The 19945-nt window shown below is 33.9% G+C and overlaps 1 protein-coding gene across 2 annotated transcripts; it reads right to left on the reverse strand.

The window, feature by feature from the left end:
- Window positions 1–1170: 1170 nt before the first annotated feature.
- Window positions 1171–11767, reverse strand: LOC128549094 (sulfotransferase 2A8-like). Of its 2 annotated transcripts, none has more exons than XM_053525318.1 (6): window positions 11687–11767; window positions 4834–5032; window positions 4053–4379; window positions 3548–3651; window positions 2710–2887; window positions 1171–1872 (listed from the first exon to the last, which is right to left on the reverse strand). In XM_053525318.1, the coding sequence occupies exons 1-6, from the start codon at window positions 11705–11707 to the stop codon at window positions 1757–1759; spliced, it is 945 nt and encodes a 314-aa protein (XP_053381293.1). In that variant the 5' UTR covers window positions 11708–11767; the 3' UTR covers window positions 1171–1756. The 2 variants fall into 2 exon arrangements, with proteins under 2 accessions (XP_053381293.1, XP_053381292.1); XM_053525317.1 differs by lacking the exon at window positions 11687–11767 and adding an exon at window positions 6572–6728.
- Between the last annotated feature and the right edge of the window lie 8178 nt (window positions 11768–19945).

A 19945-nucleotide genomic window follows, 5' to 3' on the forward strand; every position in this document is an offset into this window, starting at 1 on the left:
GCCCTGTAGCCCCGAGTAGAGAAGAACTCAACGTTTACACATGTTGTAAGTACCAGAATACAATTGACAAACATTCGAAGATCTCACAGTTAGTTTTAAATTGTTTTCCATAATTCAAATATTAAGGTACAGCCTCTACTTTACATATACATTGCTCAATATTCCGACTAAATCTGCTGTAACAAGAAAGTTGTTTATTCACTCATTAACAAAATCAAAGCTGCAATACTACCATCTTTGACAATAAGAGTTGTTCCCCTTAGATCTTCTTGGGTAGGTACCATTTTTACATCAGATAGATATGTATTATATAAAAGATATCGCAGGTTCATATCTACAGGGTAATATACAGCTTATCTTTGTTTCTATTTTGATAATCGATAATCTCGCCTGTCATAAGACGAACGTTTTAAATGCAGAAATAATCGAGTCTCTCGTCAACTTTCATCATTACAGGATGTCATCAATCAATTATCGCATTCAAACGGGGCGGCGATATATGAAAATAAAAACATGTGCACAGATAACCAAATAGCGCTGTTGCCTATGAGGTATTAGTTAACTTGTGATTATGATAACAGGTGATATGAAGAGCAAATATCACATGCGAAAAAAAAAAGAAACGGCGTTTTTTGACAAGGAATATAAAACCACTAGGAACTATGAGGTACATTGTAGTAGTCAAGAATTTACCTAAAGTATTTGTTAACAAAAATAACGTGAAGGGAGATCACAGCATGGACATATAATCATATCTAAAAATATAGCAAAGAAATAGAAATGTTAGAAACACCTTACAGACGGAAAGTGGTCATTAATAAATAAGATAAATTAAATATAGCGAGGAGAAAATATTTTTCAGTCTGCGACGAATTACTAGTAAATGCCATATGTGAGAAATGACGAAAAACTCTTCTCTAGCAACTGTCGATTTAATAGAGGCATTTTTTCAAGACATACGAGCACATACAGAAATGCAGATATACTTCGTTTAAAGATTGACTGTGTACACATTAAATATGCTTAAAACGATACAACATATTTTTTCTTGTTAATGGTTTTTAAAATCTCATTACGAAACAGGTTTATTGAGAGCTCTTTTATTAAAACAAGACCTGAACGCTTCCATACTGCTGTGATAACATTTTGATAAATAAAATAATTCACACACCAATTCCTCATCAATTTTATTTCAATGTAAAACAACCTTGTACAATAACACATTTTGTTTCACAATAACACAAATCAATATCCTCGACTACTGGTTTGTAACTGTTAAAATATGATACCAAACTCTCAGCCGATATAAATGTGTATATAATTTGGCGGAACTGCATTATATCATCAGATCTCTAACGGCCAAAGTACCAAGGTACTATGAACATTCATGATTTGCGAACATACTGTGCAGAACTACAAAATTCAAACTTTCTTACGAGAAATATTGACGACATTTATACCGAGCAGACACTAAAACCATTTAATATGAACTATTTAATATGTACACCCCACATTCTATCTATACTTTTTATTCCTTTGATTTTAATGTAAAGTTTTAAACGACATCCGGCAATGCCAGGACAAGAATGCTTAATCACCACCGTCTTCTTTATCACTTTCAAGTTCACGACATGCTAGCAATTTGCATGCTTTGAAATTCAACATACATACTTGTAACAAATGCTTTACTCTAGTAAAAGCAGTCCACTGACTTATTAATGAACATACTTGGTTTTCAGCACAGGCTTTTGCCTTGTTAGCAGTTCCAAACATTATAACTGAACATACTGTCCTTAAACTTCTCTTCAACAAGTTCCTCTATCTTTTCGTTTTGTGCAACAGTGAAATTGTTCTTCCAGTCTCCGATTACTCCTGAAAAAAAGTAGTTTGACGTTAATACATGTACACCTAATTTCTACCGGATAAAGTTTAAAAATCATTTTTTTAAATTTGTGTCTGTATTTGATTTATGTACCCTCTTGTAGCGCTTGTTATTGTGATACGAGATATGTTCTCTTGTATATCACTTTTATAAAATTGCACCATATGTACATGTCGTGGTTTTCGAAACAATTTTTAAATGGCTTGAAGTCAGAATTTGGACAATCTTTCATAACGATAACATGACAAATGATAGCCTTTAAATTTCGGCTTGTATGAGAGTTTGTAGCTACGTTGAATACAATAACATTCTCACTGATATGGATTGTTCTTATATTTGGAGACAACAGTAAAAAACTAAATATGAACTGAATTTTGCGTTGAATATGGTATATACCGGTATGTAACTGATCAATCAAAGGGAAGAAAGGGAGACTCTTTCATAGAAACCCTAAGATTTCATATTTGTGAAATTAGAATTTATTGTCTCCTAAGCCTGTGCGAACTATTTCTTTAACGCTGACGAAAGAACATAGTAACTGAACTACCATTTGTTTCTTAGTTAAATCTAATTTATTTTATCTCGACTATGATGAAATTTTCAAGATTGTTTTAACCATTCCCAAGTCCACTTCCTGGAAAAAGTCAGTACTAGTATCGTATGAAATTTTTTTGTCGTGACACCAATGGGACTCGAACATTTGATCTTCGAGAGGGGCGGTGAACACATTAACCACTAGACCGTCCGTCGCTACCCTATTTCTAGCGTATTCAAATGCTCCTATACAATGTTCATTAAACAAATAGTAATTTCAATTCAGCTTATACCTTTTCTGTAGAGAATTGACTTTCCTTTTTCATCAATCAGTGGTGTTTTGACTTTACCATTTTCTACTTCTGCCCTTAGGTTTCCAAGTGAACATTTGTCCAGCACAGCTTGAAGTCGTTCGTCCGAATGATTTAGTCCAAGATAATTCTGAATCCTCCGAAGCTGATTCAAGCTGTCCTACAAAGACAAGACATATTTTTGTTTTATGTGTCATGTTCTATACCCTCAAAACTAATCAATCTGGTCTTTAGGTAATATGCGCTCAACTTATAACTTAACACTGTAAAATTAAAACGAGGATTTCAAAAATAAAGTGCGCTGTTTTCGTTATTACAATATATTATAGATATATGTAATTTGATTCGAAAAATAATTTAAGTATTACGCATGAAATTAGGTAACAATTTAGATTAGAAGCATTGCAGCATCATTGATTACTGTATCAGGTCTTAAATCGAACATTTATTATAATGCAATAAATATAATTAAAAGTATTTGTTTGATAAGATTTTGTTAAAAATAACTTGAACACCTCTCGTATAAGGACAGGTATTGAATAAGGCATTGTAGAGTTTTAATGACATTCAAAATCACACGAGATGCTCAAACTTTTAAATTGGCTTGCAGTAGCGACCAGCCAGAACCATAAATACATGTCTATTCTGTCACTGTTTCTATGATCTAAAATTTATTTCTGAAATCAGTTTGTAATATCTAAGTCATTCATCCGATCCTGAGTCTTACCCATGATATTTCAGCCTTCATACCACAGTGACTGAACTCGTCATTTTGTAAAAAAATAAACATTCTGTCTTTAGAGCTACATTGAGTACGTACCCTTTTTAAGTCTTCATATTGTACAACTAAAACATTTTGTTCAGGTTTCTCCTTGATCTGCTGTTGCCAGTTGTTGTAGTAGTCAAAATATGACCCATACGGCACTGCAACAAGGATAACATTTTAGAATGCAATCAATTCCAAATGACATTTTTTTATTAATTATTATAACAGATAACATTAATTAGCATCGCACTACATTGCGTATGTTTGAAGAAGTCAGTGCGCATTTGAGATACACAAAGAAACATGTCTTCATTCCGATGCTGACAATTTACCACAATTTGTGTCAAAAAATGACACAATATAAGATGATATCAAACATGGATTTTCTTTTTCTTTTTTGTTTTGTCCTCTTTGAAAGTTAATCTTTCTTTAGTAAATATTTTTTATGTATTTTATGCAAATTGTTAGTTATGTACAAACTATCCATAATTTGCTTAAATAAATATCTTATAAATTAATTGCATCTCAAGATCTTACAATACCATATTGTAATTCTTACTTTTGCCATCCATCCAATAATTAATGTAACTGTTCCAAGATAACTTGAACTCGCCGAACTTCTTGAACCTCTGTAATTGATGAAACATTGACACCGCTGTATCTTTTGGGTTTCTGAACACAACAATTGTTTTCCCGCCTTTTTCAAAATGTTCGGCTGGTAATCGTTTTGGCGGAAAATGTGACACTATTATTCTATTTCCATCCCGTTTCTGTGGCCAATCCCCATAACTGAAGGCATCTAGAAGGCAAGGTGGATGTGACACCAGTGTGTCCAGTGGGCCATCATACATAAGGTAATGTAAAAGATTTGCTGTCCAATGTGTTCCTGATTGAATTGGAAAGCTAATTTATGAGTAAAAAATTATACATCATATACATTGTATAGCATTCATACATTGTATTAATATTCTTAAAGCATTATCTCATTTTTATGAAATCATATACAAATTTCGCTTTTGTTTTTTGTTGTAAGTTGTTGTTTTTTTTCCACAAAACCAGGAAAAGCCATTTTTAAGATGAAAGAAGTTTAGGTAGTTGCTACCCTGGAGTATCATTAAACATCTAACTCCAACATTCATCACGAATAAATTAGGCTGAATTTCAGCCGAGTTATATTTTCTTCATTTTTGAATTTTGTTGCTACAAAATTAATTCTAATTTCATAACAAATCCTTTACGGCACTGGAAAACTAAAAAAAAAATTCGTTGTAACATTTGTTAAAAATATAAAGCTAAGCTTAATTACAAACATACAATGCAAATAGTTCTTAACCAAATACCTGTTTTCGGATAGCTACTGACAAGCACATCCCCGTCTTGATACGGAAAATTCTTTACATAGGAAAGTCGCGTGTTAAGCCCTTTATGCAGTATTGTAACTGGCATTACAATCTCTTCTAATGTAACAACTTTAAACTGTTCCCCGTTTTCATCTTCAAGAACGGATACCTTGCCTTCCGCTGCCTCGTTATGATTTTCCTTAAAGTAGCGAGTTCATAAGTATTACAAGTCTTTCATTTCTACCACTCTAATTCGTTTATATAAGGAAAGCATCATGTCCTTCTTTTGCATTTAACTATTACATGAATGGTTTCAATGTGTTCCGAACGAGCTATTTCAGATACTTTACACGAAGTTCATGATTATTATAATCCTTTTTTAAAAGTATTTTGAATGAGTTTTAAATCAATCTGATGATTTTGAGTTATTTGGACATTCAATGGAAAGACAGGTCTTGAATTTGAGCGCAGTTAATGTTTAATCTCAGATTTAAATAAAAAATAAAAATCATTTAAACCGGGTTTTCAAAGCGGCGTGACTGTTATCGTAAAAGGTAGCTCGTCTCAATAAATAACCTAGAGTAACCTCGTTACAAACAAATGTTTCGTACAGCAAGACTATAAAACATTTAACTACCACCATTTGCGCAAATGCTTAAAGGTCAACACTTTCACAGATGACAGTTTATACACAAATGTACATTCGAAATGAAAGTCGGTCAGTTTATTTACTTTGCATGTATAGGTTTCGTTCAACAGCAAACATTTACTTTAAAATATTTGTTAAACTGCAAACAATCATGAAATATGCAAGTTTTATAACGAGTGGCGATTTTTGGCGAATTGAAGAGGTTTAACTGAGGTTAGCAATTGAAGTGTTAAAATATCAGTTATAAACACAATCATGTAGGAATAACTGTAAATGAAAGTATTTCTATAGATGCATGTCTGTTTTAAGAAATGTTGTTTTAGAGTTCCTACTATTTCAAAACAAAATAACAACAACAAAAAAAGAATAAAAACGCACACATTTTTAACAAGCGTGCAAATTATATACGCCAATTATAGTAAGTGTTAGGAAACAATTTGGGTTCTAAAAGTAATGTTTACATCATGTTTATCTTCAACATTTATTTTATTCAAAATTTCATTATAAACCTTTTAGTAAAAAGCTATTAAATACTATAATGCATGTAAAGAGTAGAATATGGATAGATACACCATATGTAAAATGGGAGATGATTTTAGAAAACACATACAAATCTGACATCAACACCGCCTGTTGATTTATTGGTATTCTGAAAAAATACAGGGGCTTTTATATACGTTAATGGTATTTATGGATCGCCAAAACATGCTATTTTTTACATACATTAGGTAAACTGTGCAGTTCCTATTTGGCATAGGAAGAATTATCAGAAAATGTATAATTTTGCACATACCTTCCCATTGACACAAATAGTTAGTTGTTGCAAATAAAGGCACTCATGTGGCCAGCTTATCCTTTTGTGAGTATGAAACCTTGCTCGGGAATGTAAAATGCATGTTGGGAAGTTAACAAGCTGGCTTTCGGAATATCTTTTGTTCTACCAAGGCTTTATGCATAGCGTAAAATATGCTTATGTGGCCACATGGCGAGCTGGGGTCTCCATCCTATTCTTAAGCTGGTAGATCATTTGAAAACCTATAATTATGTCGCTATGACGGTAATCAGACCCTACAAAAAATAAAGCTTTACCTCTGACATTGTTTTATCCATTGTTGTATCCTCTTTATGTACTTTCTGTTTACAGATTTTTCTAAACTGTTAGCTACAGATTTATCTATAATGAAATGTAGTATACCGTGCTGACTGGTGGATTATATTGCAGAAAATCCGTCCTACCTTTTAACCCAGTGATAACCTATTTACATAAAGATAAACCGCGATGCATTAGCATATGTTCCCGCGCCTAACGCACACAAAGAATCATTTTAACCCCAGGAAGCAATTATATTTTATTTAATTTAACGTTTAACAGAACAATTTCATCTGTGTCTAGATAAAATTAGATGTAAGATATGCGTATGAAGTTAGGAGTTAAATTTATACACATAAAAACGTTTAGAATATATTATTCTATAGACGCATATAGAATGTATTTAAGTAAAATAATAGAGACTCGGATTATTTGAGTCTGTAAATGAAAGGTAATCATCGAAAGTGCAACACCTCTCACGCCCCCGCCCCCCCCCACCCAGCACTGGCTTGAGCAGACTTCTATTAATCAGATTATGAATGGACACCACGATCCCAAAGAACTGGAAAATATAACAACAATGAATAACTCACAATGTATTTACCTAATACGAAATTGAAATAACATCAATAATAGCCATACGTTATCTAATGTAAATTAACACATTTATCACTTTCGCCTAGTAGGCTGGTCATTTTAACTTTCGGGGCTGAACTAATTCGGAATCCAGCATTAGCTTTTTGGTGTGGAATAGGTAGTATGTCAGAGAATAAAACACAGAAAAAGGTCCTCAAAACTATCATGAAGACTAATGCGTATTGTGGCTGTTTCTGAGGGCCATACTGAGGACCATATTCAGTATTGTTCTACTACTGATGTACTATAGCATATACATATTTGCTTTGAATACCAAAAACAAACATATTTTAAGATTTCAAGCAAGTACTTGTACGCTAGTTTAGTATTTAATCATCTTTGTCAAAGTGCATTGCAGTGTCAAAATTCAGAACATAGGTGTCAAAATACAGACGATATGTTTCAAAATTCAGAACATAGGTATCAAAATTCAGAACCAAATTTATACATATATATTTCTATTACAAGCTCCTTGGCATTGCAGTTTAAAAGGGTTTAGCACAAATACGTTTATCTTAAAGTCAGAAACAAGAAGGGATTCATAAAACAAAAGTGTATTCACTATGGTAATGCAGGTGGGTGGGTACATGAAAACATCAGTAATTGCTCGAAATTCATAAGCTGTCAAACCAATTGTTTATGAAATACTTCAGGAACCGCTTAATTATGTAATGCATGCATGTGAATAAAGAAATGATATATATGATTTATTGTTTCATTGATATCGTTTTAGATAAATTTGCAACTTTGTTTAATTAAAATATCAAGGCCGCTGAAGTTAAATATCGCCACATTTTCAGAGTTTGGCTTGGATTTCTTTTGAAGACTTTTCTCCCGTATTGCGTAAGTAACTACAGATTTTGAATTATCAATAAAACTTTATGTTGGAATTAGTTTTAGGTTCTGACATTATTTCTAGTAATGTAACCAGCCTATAGTGTTGCAATTGCTTTATGGGAAAATGTGATGCTTTTAGATAAATTGAACAATGTGTAATTAACAGCTAATTTGCGGTTTGTTTGGGCTCCTTTTTGTATTTTTTAAAATTTTCTTAACCCTAGCCGTATGCTTAGTAGCGGCAATTTTAAAATGGTTATTTTGCTCTGTTTCAAGCGACTCGGTCACACGTTTTAGGCAAACATTCTTGTCCCTCTACATAAAATGTACATATTATGAAATGAACCAGTGGTAAAGCTTATCGACATAATTCTTTTGAGAGAATTTTAATAAATACCGAAAATGTACTAAAAAAGCAGCCCTTTTGTGACCTGTACGCCGGCGCCGACAAGCGGATGATTTCAATTGCTCAATAGTCCAGCTTATAAATGTAGGCACCATGTAAGAAAATAAGTTGACAAAATTTTTCCTAGGTTAAAAATGGTAATGGTCGAGTTTTCATTGTTTATACATGTGCGTGAAAATAAATTACGTAAGGCTAGTTAAACGATTCTAAAATAAATATGTTACAATCTTGCACGTTAGTACATCAGGTAGGAATTTGTCTGTTTGTATTTTAAGCATACAAGTACGCTATTCTCCAAAAAACTCCATTTGTAGGAACATATAATTTAACCTGATTAATCTGGGTGAATTTAAGATTTCTGCGTTGTTATGTAGAAGACGATATGTAATGTAAAAAGCATTTAAGTCGTTATCTGTGCACTTGGCAGTTTCTTTACCGGTTGTCAAAGTAATACTTAAAAATACCTGGCTACAAATAATTGCAAACTCTGACACATTGTAATAACTTTAAGATAAACATGCAAATCCTTGTAGCAGCTGGAGTACCTTTTAAGACTGTTTTATATGGTGTACCATTTAGGCCGAAAGTCTGCTTTACGTGCGCGCACATTTAAAAATATACGTGCACTTATAAAAATAGGCATGCACGCGTAAATATATACGCGCACGCTTTATTATGTGTTAGACGTGTGCGTGTATATATCCGTGCACATGTTATTACGCGTGCCCTTATAAATTTACGCGTGTACGTCTATATATGCGTGCACCTACATTTTACGCGTTCACGTATGAAAATATATACTCGGACGTATATATTTACGCGTGCACGCACATTCTAGTCGCACTTATATATAAGCGTGCACCTATATATTTACAAGTTTACACGTTAATATCTACATGGACGTATAATGCTACGCGTGCACGCGTAGTTTTGGGTGCTCGTATTTATACAAGTGCACGAATATATGGGCGTGCACGCGTAAATTTAGAGGTACACGCGTAATTATAACTGCACGTATATATACGCGTGTACACATATATGGACTTGCTCGTGTAAATTTATACAAGTGCACATATATTTAAACACATGCACGTATCTGAAAGCGTGCATCTACATATTTACGCTTGCATGTATAAACATATATAGGTAGACGTTTATTTTTACGCATGCACACATATTTGTATAGCTTTACACATAAATATACGCGTGTTATATCAGCTTATGCTTTCATCGTGTCCAGGAACGAAATCGGCTTGACTTGATTAATTTTGTTAGCCTTCGGTTCGTATCATTGTTGTATGTCTGTAAGATAAAACATTAGCTGACGCAAAGAAAGACTTGCGTATTTGAAGTCATCTGTAAAATTGTTTTGCGTTAAAGTTTTAATAGATCTTATCGGAAAATACAATGATAAAATAAAGTGGCAGTTATTGGTAAACTTATCTGGACAAAAGGAATTTTAAAATTCATAACTAACTACAAGACACGCCCAACTGGTACGATCTCCCCTGAACACCTCCACATTTCTACCTCTCCGTCGAAGAAATGAACGAGCCTTTCTGTCCATCATTATTCTTGCAGTTAATCATATCTTATATCTCATTCATGTATATGTTGTTTAAGTATCGCTCATCCTTACACAACCAGTACTTCCAAATGTATTATTTTTATCATCTCTTAGATTCACTTATAACTTACATAAATTTTCAGTATTCCTCATACTCGCGCGCAATATGTATATTATATAAATAAATATATAATTACATCAATAACATCATGGAAAGCATTTTCGAGTGTCAAGCGAAAGCGCGCAGTCCAACTGACAGCGCATTATTGTGTTCAGGCGATGTTTTAGAGAATGAGTTTAATGTACGATTATCAGTCCATACTTACAGTAGAACCTGTCTTTAAAGATCACCCTTTAAGTTAGTACATGAAAACAAATTGCTGTCTTTGTTGAACACAGATAAATTTTTACTTTTTATGATTAAACGGGAAAATAAAAAAGGATCCTTTACAAGTAGGTTCGTCTTAGTGTTCTCAAGTCGGAAGTAGTCTTTAATACATGTGTAACTGTAGTTTTTCCTTGATTTAAATATTTCACTAAATTTGCAGTATGAATATACCCGTCGCAAGAGTCAGAGAGTGTTTAATCAGCATTAACTATGTAAATGATTCATTCCTGGATAAATTAGATACATCTACAGACAGCAGCATTTAAACACTATATTACCGTTGGATATCAGTCAATGCTTGCCTTTCGGATAGAAAATATATCACTGCGCCTCTTTCGTACGGTTTTTCAAACTACTTGTACTCTTACTTAGTCCTGTTTTCTATGCTTTGTTTAACCTTTAACATTATTTATTAATATATACATATACTAAAACGAACTGAGCGTTTTGTATCAAATTACGATTCAAACACAAAATTGTTATGTGTACACAATGATTGCCGCGATAAATGTTAAGGTCATGACTTTGCTTCCGGCAAATCAATATTTAACGCGCATTTCTTTTCAGTACAAAAGTCGCCAACAAAACATGGCGTTACTAACTTTTGTCTTGCTGATCTCCGTAAGTAAAATTTTATTTAAAAATCTATTTTACTCATAGAGAATTGAAATAATACGTTTCCTAAAATATCAGCAAGCAAAAAAAATGTTAACAGTATGAAATTAGGGGCACTGCCTAAATCAGGAATCGATCTTCCTTCAACTCATAGAATTTGAAAATTGAAAATGCAAGTTTATGAACAATGTGTTTTAAGGCATTTTTTCATCTAGAAAGTGTGTAACATACTAAAAATGCTATAATTTATGTTACAATGCAGATTTTGGTTCTATTTTTATGATATATTGTAGCAAACCACTGCATCACAAGAAATATTTATTCAAAAATTGGATCGGGCAAATCATGTTTGTTTAAATTTGAAATGTACATCATTTTTTTTTATATTTTCTTACGCACATTTTAAGAAAAGTCGAGAAGCTAAGGCTTATAGCTAATTGCACAAACTTAGAATCACTGGTCCCTCGCCACTGTTGGTTTTGAAACCTCGCTTCGCTTATGCCTGTGAGGAATCTATCCAGGAGCCGGACCGAATGTCTGCGCACGTGCCTGAAAATAGCTCGGCGGAACCAAGGGTCTTTTTCCACTATCAATAGTTGGAACGTCGACATAATAACTATCAAAGTGATGCTATGATGTTAAACCTAACGAAAATAAAGCATTACCTCTGCACTTGTGTTATCCATTATAGTTGTATCCTCTTATATTATTTCTACTGAAAAATCTATACAATGTAGTACCACGCTCACTGCCTGGCATATATGTATACGTAAAAGTCGTCCTACCTTTTAACCCATCACTAATATTCGCAATTCGCGCAGAAATTACGTATAATGCGTACTACCTATCAAAACCCAATAATTAACGTGGATAACATAACATCAGTTAAGTTAGTAGATGTGGTAATAGAGTTAAGTGCGATTGTTTTAACCGACAGAGTCGCAATCTTTCATATTTAACACAACTTTATATGAATCCACAACTTCTTATGATAGATAAAGTGAAATAACATAGATGTAAGTGAAATAACATAGATGTGTATTGTACTGTAATATATCTTATTATGCCCCCAGCATCTACTAATGCGGGATCCATATAGTGATTGTCCTGTCCGTTCGTCCGTCCGAATGGGACCGTTTCGTCTAGAATCAATACCCCTTACTAGAATGACTTGATACTATTGAAGATGTAACCTGTGACCATTCCTCATCTTCAGACATCACCTGACCTCAGTTTGACCTTGACCTTGACCTCATTTTGGACTTAGGTTGATTTATATGGGTCATCTCTTGGTTAACCAAATGGGACCGTTTCGTCTAGTATCAATACTCCTTACAAGAATGAATTGATACTAATACAGATGTAAACTGTGACCATTCCTCATCTTCAAACATCACCTGACCTCAGTTTGACCTTGACCTTGACCTCGTTTACCTCGTCTATCGACAAGGATGCCACTGGGGGCATCAAGCGTTTATTGAACGCAGCTCCTTTTTTCAAATATAGGTACCGCACAGTATTATGGTGTTTTTATTTTTTTGCAATATGCAAATAAATAATCAGTGGCATGTTCGTTTAAAGGAATATAATTATATATGAAGCTTTCTTCCATAGTTGGCTTCCTGGCGCAAATAGTACTTCATATAAGTTAAATGTAAGCTAGATCTAGCTGTACTTTCTTAATAGCATCAATTGTCTTGTAGATTTGTTTTCCTTTACATAAATCATTCAATGACACAACTAATAATCTTATCTGGTATTTATCTATGCATCTATGCATGCACTTGTGCGATACCAGTACAAACTATAGTTAACATCTTGGTAATAAATTAATTCACTTAAAGATATCCAATAGCCATATTTCAATAAAATATTCTATCTTTAGATATTTACATCAAATGTATAAAATACTCATTAAATGTATTTAACATTACTAAATATATAAATAAAGTTAGTATATAGAATAGACTAACTCCTAGACTATGATTACATTTTTACATGATTGAATGTAGTGAACTGAGCCAGTCTAATATCCTATGTCCAATATCATGATAATTTCAACATCACTCCTCTATGAAAATCTCTAAAATAGACAGGCTTTTGTCTCTATGAAATTGAATTCGTCAAAAAAGGGAAAATTGAAGAAATATATTTATTACCAGTCTAGTGGCTAGTCTATATATAGAACTACATTCATATTTCAATGTCATCCAGTATCAGTTGATTATTTAAAAACAACCAGTTTGTTTCGTGGTAGCTGTGTTTATCTATATATGTTTACAGTGTGCGCTATCTTAAACCTAGTGTATAGTACTGTTAATACAAATAACCTCGTTAGAGCGAAATTTATTTACTGATGTATTATTTTAACATAAATATGTGTACTTGGCCCAGGCTGATATTGGAAACTATATAATGATCAAGTTTTTATCAATTATCAGTGGAACGGTTATAACTTGATTAGCGTGAATTATTTTTCATGCTATTACATAACCACACACGTTTGATCGGTATAAAATGACCGTGTTGTTACTTTAGAATGAGCACAGTATTGTCAGATTGTGAAGTCGCAAGGGAAACAACCACGATTCGCATTAATTTGTCATGTGCAGTCCCTTGCGCACCTGCATAATTCTAACCTGAAACCTTTCTCAGAGTTCTTTATGTACTCTCAAGTTTTTAAACAGTTACTAGTAGTTGTTTGTCTTTAGTTGTTAGCTTAAAGACGCACATGTACATATGTATGTTAAGACTGTGTAAATATGAGTCCATGTTTTATCTTTGACATTGGTAAATATATTGTCGCATATCATGCATACAGTTTAAATTTTGTAACATTTTGAACTGTGACTTAGGATTTTGATAAGTTATCATGTCTTTCAACCTACAGTTGTAAGTATAAAAAAACGTTTATTTACGTACGTATATATATATATGTGTGTGTAAGTATGTATATATTTATGTATGTGTGTGAGTGTGTACGTACGTATATGCGTGCGTGCGTGCGTGCGTACGTATGTGTGAACGTGCGTGTGTGTGTTTGTGTGTGTGCGTGCATGTGTGTGCGTGCGTGCGTGCGTGTAATTATGGTCCAGGTAGTAACTGAAAAGTAGATTTGCACTTTGTTAAAAAAATTCAGATCTCTAACATACAATACAACAATCGATTTATTTAAACATGCTCTATGCAATGTTTAACATTACTTGTTTAAACTATTCGTTGTTAAACCCTACATGTATACAATTCCTTTCAAAACTATTTGTATTACCATTGATTATGTGGTTTATGATTTGTTTAACAGACTTTAACTAAGGTACTATTATCATGTTTCAGGGTTTTTAGCAACGACTTTACGAAAATTAATAATTTGTACATCTTCTTGGAAATATTCTTCAAAACAATATGGAATCATATACTTTGTTTATCTGAATAAGAGGTACTATTATCACGATTCAGGTCTTTTTAGTAACGATGTTTACTGTAGCAAAACCTTTACGAAAATTAATAATTTGTATATATTCTTGGAAAATTCTTCAAAACAATACGGAATCATATACATATACTTGGTTTGAATGCTCTTTATAGTTTTTAGCTAAATAATGCTTCACACGTTAGTTAACTTCATATTTCGCTTCTTCATTTTCTATTATTGCACTCAACTTGCACTATGCATTTCCAATCTCTTTTTGTTTTGTACTTCCTGAATTCTCTAGTTTCTCGATTTCCCTCTACCATTTGTTTCGATTTTTTGGTTTGGATTTGTATGAACGGTAGGAACTGGACAATGTACAATGTGCGTGATTGCATGATCTTGGTTACATGGTTCTTGATGTTCTTAACATCAGTAACATAATGAAAATCACTTCTTCCACATCGATCATGCAGTCTCATATATGCCCGTGGAAATTCACATTACTCTTACATGTCTCAATACTAATCTTTACGGTTTCAAACAGTTTCTTTACTTACTCCTTATACACTGAAGTACAGATTCAAGTTCGACATAGAATCAGCTACCCACACAAACGTGCCATTCCAGGGATCAAATGTACTCAAAACATTCTTCTAACCAAATCGATTCTTATATGTTTGGCAGTAATAGTGTGCAGTACATGGCTTATTTTCCTACTTGCTACGGCTGGAGATATCCATCCAAATCCCGGTCCGTCTTCATCACATTCTACCAGCTCTACATGCTCTTCTACATCGTCCATGTCTCATACATTATCCGAGCTCATGACAAGAGGTAACAGTCTGTCTGTGTTACATTACAATGTACAAAGTTTATTAAACAAAATCGATATCTTGGGGACTGAATTTAACTCTTTTGACATCTTAGCATTCTCTGAAACATGGCTAAACTCAAACACCTCTAATGACGACATAAAGATTCCAAACTTTCACTTTCCAGAAAGAAAAGACAGAACCGGAGACAGTCACGGGGGAGTAATCGTATATCTAAAAAATACTCTGTATCACAAGCGTCGGCCTGACCTCGAGCTCAGAGGTCTAGAGTGCATTTGGGTAGAAGTAATGCCTTCCCACTCCAAACGAATTCTCTTCGGAGTCTTCTATCGTCCTCCAAATGCAGATATACATTACACTACCATGATTGAAGAATCTCTTAGATTGGCACTCGACACAAATATACCAGACATCATTGTAACTGGCGATTTTAATTTCAATCCCTCCAATCCGAACTTGTATCGCAAACTTCTTTCTATCTGCCAACAGTTCAACCTTGATCAACTCATTACTGAGCCAACCCACTTCACAGAGTTCTCTTCCTCTCTACTTGATCTTTTTCTCATTACGTGTAGTCACCGTGTTGTAACTTCTGGGGTCGGAGAGCCAATACTTGACCAGAATCAACGATTTCATTGCCCTATCTATGCCCTTTTTGCTTTCTCCAAACCTCCAGCCAATACCTTCAGACGGCATGTATGGTTATACGATCGAGGTGATTACAACTCTTTAAGACGTGAAATCAGGAACACTAATTGGGATCTTCTAAAGGATGATAACATTAATATCTACACAATGTCATTCACTAACAAACTTCTTCAACTCTCAAAAGAATGTATTCCCACAAGAACCATCACTGTGAAACCAAATGACAATCCATGGATAACAACACATATAAAGAAACTAATTCGTAAACGTAAGAAATTATATCACAGAGCAAAGCGAACACAAAATCCATCTCACTGGCAAAAATTTCGACAAATCCGAAATGAAGTTATAACACTTATTCGCACTGCAAAACATGATCACTTCCACAAAATGGCAGAGTCGCTCAAATCAGAGTCTACTTCACAAAAGGACTGGTGGAAACTAATTAAACAGTTTTTTATCCTCTAATGATAAACAAACAATACCTGCACTAAAACAACCTAACACCCAAGAACTCGTTTTTGATAAGAAAATAAAATCTGAACTCTTAAATGATTGTTTTAGTAGTCAGTCGTCACTTAACAACTCAGATAAAGACTTGCCAAATAACTACTACCAGGAACCTTACATAAGCTTCTATCTATTTCCATTACACCCCAAGATGTTGAGGACGCTCTCAAATCATTAAAAATTAACAAAGCCTCAGGGCCTGATGAAATAAGCAACCGTATCCTGCGAGAAACAGCTTCAGAAATAAAATTTCCACTCTGTTCCTTGTTCAACTATTCCTTACAATATGCTAAGGTGCCTCAGATCTGGAAAGATGCTCATGTCTGTGCCATCTTCAAAAAAGGCGACCCATCTCTGCCTAATAACTACACACCGATTTCTCTTCTTTGCTGTATTGAAAAGGTTTTTGAGCGTATCATATTCAAATATCTTTTTAACTTTCTCCATGAATACAATTTAATCTCTTCTGTTCAGTCTGGATTCAAACCTGGAGACTCAACAGTTAACCAACTCACATATCTATATAATAGCTTTTGTAAGGCATTAGATGATGGCCTTGAAGTTCGCACAGTCTTTTTTGATATAAGCAAAGCTTTCGATAAAGTTTGGCACCAAGGCTTAATTCTCAAGCTCCAAAAAGCTGGTGTGCAGGGACCTCTTCTTAATTGGTTTCATGATTACCTTTCTGATAGACGTCAGGCTGTTGTTCTACCAGGTACCATGTCTGGTTGGTCTTCAATAAAGGCAGGAGTTCCCCAAGGCTCTATCCTTGGTCCTCTCCTGTTTTTAGTGTATATCAACGACATAGTGGAAGACATGGGTTCTCATATTCACCTCTTTGCCGATGATACTAGTCTTCACATAATTGTTGATCACCCGGTATCTGCTGCAGGTATTCTTCAGTCCGATATCAACAAAATCTCAGATTGGGCTGACAAATGGCTAGTCACATTTAACCCATCTAAATCAGAAACAATGATAATTTCACGAAAAACATCAAAACCTTTCCATCCACCCCTTCTTATGCACAATCAACCAATAGCCTCTGTTACTTCCCATAAACACCTTGGCGTTCACTTGTCTGAAGATGGTTCTTGGCACACGCATATCACCTATATTACAGAAAAGGCATGGAAACGCATCCATATTATGCGCAAATTAAAATTTCAACTTGATAGGAAATCTCTGGAAATAATATACCTTTCTTTTATCAGACCACTTCTTGAATACGCTGATGTTATCTTTTCAAACTGCACTCAGTATGAGAAACAAGAACTCGACAAAATACAGAATGAAGCATCTCGAATTGTATCTGGAACTACACAGCTAGTTTCTTTTCGTGAACTTCATAAAGAAGTTCCTTGGGAATCTCTTGAAACCCGGAGACGAAACCATAAACTCATACTACTGTACAAAATGAAAAATGGCCTTTCTCCAGGCTACCTTTCAGCTCTAGTTCCTCCGTCTGTTGGTGAAGCAACCCGATACAACCTACGCAATGTTGATGATATACAGGGTATACGCACTCGAACTTCTCTTTACTACAACTCTTTTCTACCATCTGCTCTAAGAGAATGGAATAGTTTACCGTCAGAAATACAGAATTCACCAACCCTGACTTCCTTTAAATCACAGCTAAAGCGAAACACCTCCACATGTCCAAAACACTTCTACATTGGTGCACGGAAATGGCAAATTTATCATGCCCGGCTGCGTACCGAGTGTAGCTCTCTGAACCAACATCTTTACATGAAAAACATTTCTCCTTCACCCCTTTGTCAGTGCGGAAGCACTGAGAACAATCATCATTTCTTTTTTGAATGTCCAGATTACAATGATATCCGTAGAAGGCTCCTCCAAACAACCTCCAGCTTCTGCACTGTCACTCTGTACACACTCCTGTATGGTGACCAGAATCTTAGCGACGACATCAATAACAGCATATTCCTAGCAGTTCAAAATTACATCAGGGAAAGTAAACGTTTTCCATGAGCTTAAAACTACATTAACTAACATTCCAGTTTGCTCCAAACCTTCATCAATCCAAATCAAATCAAATCTCATACATTTATTTCTTTTTCCTCTCATTTCTATAGGACACTTTATATTTGACTAATATTATCTGTCTATGGAGTTCATATTAACGGACGGAATCTTCTTATACATAAAATTTCTCTATTTTTTTATTGTTATATATACTATAAACTTCGATTTCTAATCTCGATTCTTTTCAAAATTTGCTAATTCCTAACTTGATACTAATATTTTGTTTCATGTCATTTTTTCTATTCAATGCATATTAGCTAAATGTTTGTTCGATGATACATTTCAAACAAATTATGTAATACCGCCAAATTTACTGTAAGTTATCCCATATAGGAGAAGACCTTTATAAGCTTAGCTTTCGGATCTTATCCTTTTTCAACATGTATAATATTGATATTGTAAATTGTAAAATGTAATATGCACATATGTTTGAAATAAAATATGTTTAAATCAAATAACCTCGTTAATGTGTTATGTTTTCATAAACTATATGAAGCACCTGTTCATGTTTTGGAATATGAAATTTGGATCTAATATACCTTTTAATTGAATAACTGTGAGATCATCGGATGTCTCTAAATTGTATTCTGGTACTTACAACATATAAATGTTCAGTTCTGCTTAACACGGGGCTAGTAGCTTGCATTTCCACTACCGTCCATAAACAAGCTCAATCAAACCGAGCCTTAATTTTGATCATTTTAAGCAAGCTGTTAAAGCTTTTCTGAAACTTCTTATACTAAACCCATGTAGTTCCCTGTACAACTAGCTAAACCTATTATGCCAATGCAAATATGTTATCTTATTAAAAGATTATTGCGGGAAGAACTGATATGACTGTGATCAAATACATACATATTATATGGCATCAGAAAATGATTAAGACATAAAATAAATTCAATTTCACTTTCAAAGCTTTTATATTTAGATATAAAGTCGTGTGTACAATGTCACATGTGATATTATAAATATTTCAAAATTAAAACTTTGGTATCATACGTACTTGGCCTTAAATGTTATATGTAAAAATAAAAAAGTGGAAAAACACAGGTCGCCCAACACGACAAGAACGAAAATATTGCAGGCTCGGTTTGATTGAGCCTGTTCATGGACGGTAGTGGAAAATGATACATGTTTCAGTCTGCGATGTATTACTAGTAGAATAATATGTGAGAAATGATAAAAAACTCTTCTCTAGCAGCTGTCGAACCGACAACAAACGCTTTTTATTTCTTAGATTTAATAGAGGCATTTTTCAAGACATACGAGCACATACAAAAATACCTCGTTCAAAGATTGACAGTGTACACATTAAATATGCTTAGAACGATACAATATATTATTCTTGTAAATGGTTTTAAAAGTCTCATTACGAAACAGGTTAACTTATTGAGAGCTCTTTTATTAAAACAAGACCTGGACGCTTCCATACTGTTGTGATAACATTTTTAAAAGTAAAATAATTCACACACAAA

Source organism: Mercenaria mercenaria, chromosome 15, assembly GCF_021730395.1.
Source record: "Mercenaria mercenaria strain notata chromosome 15, MADL_Memer_1, whole genome shotgun sequence".
Lineage (NCBI taxonomy): Eukaryota > Metazoa > Mollusca > Bivalvia > Venerida > Veneridae > Mercenaria > Mercenaria mercenaria.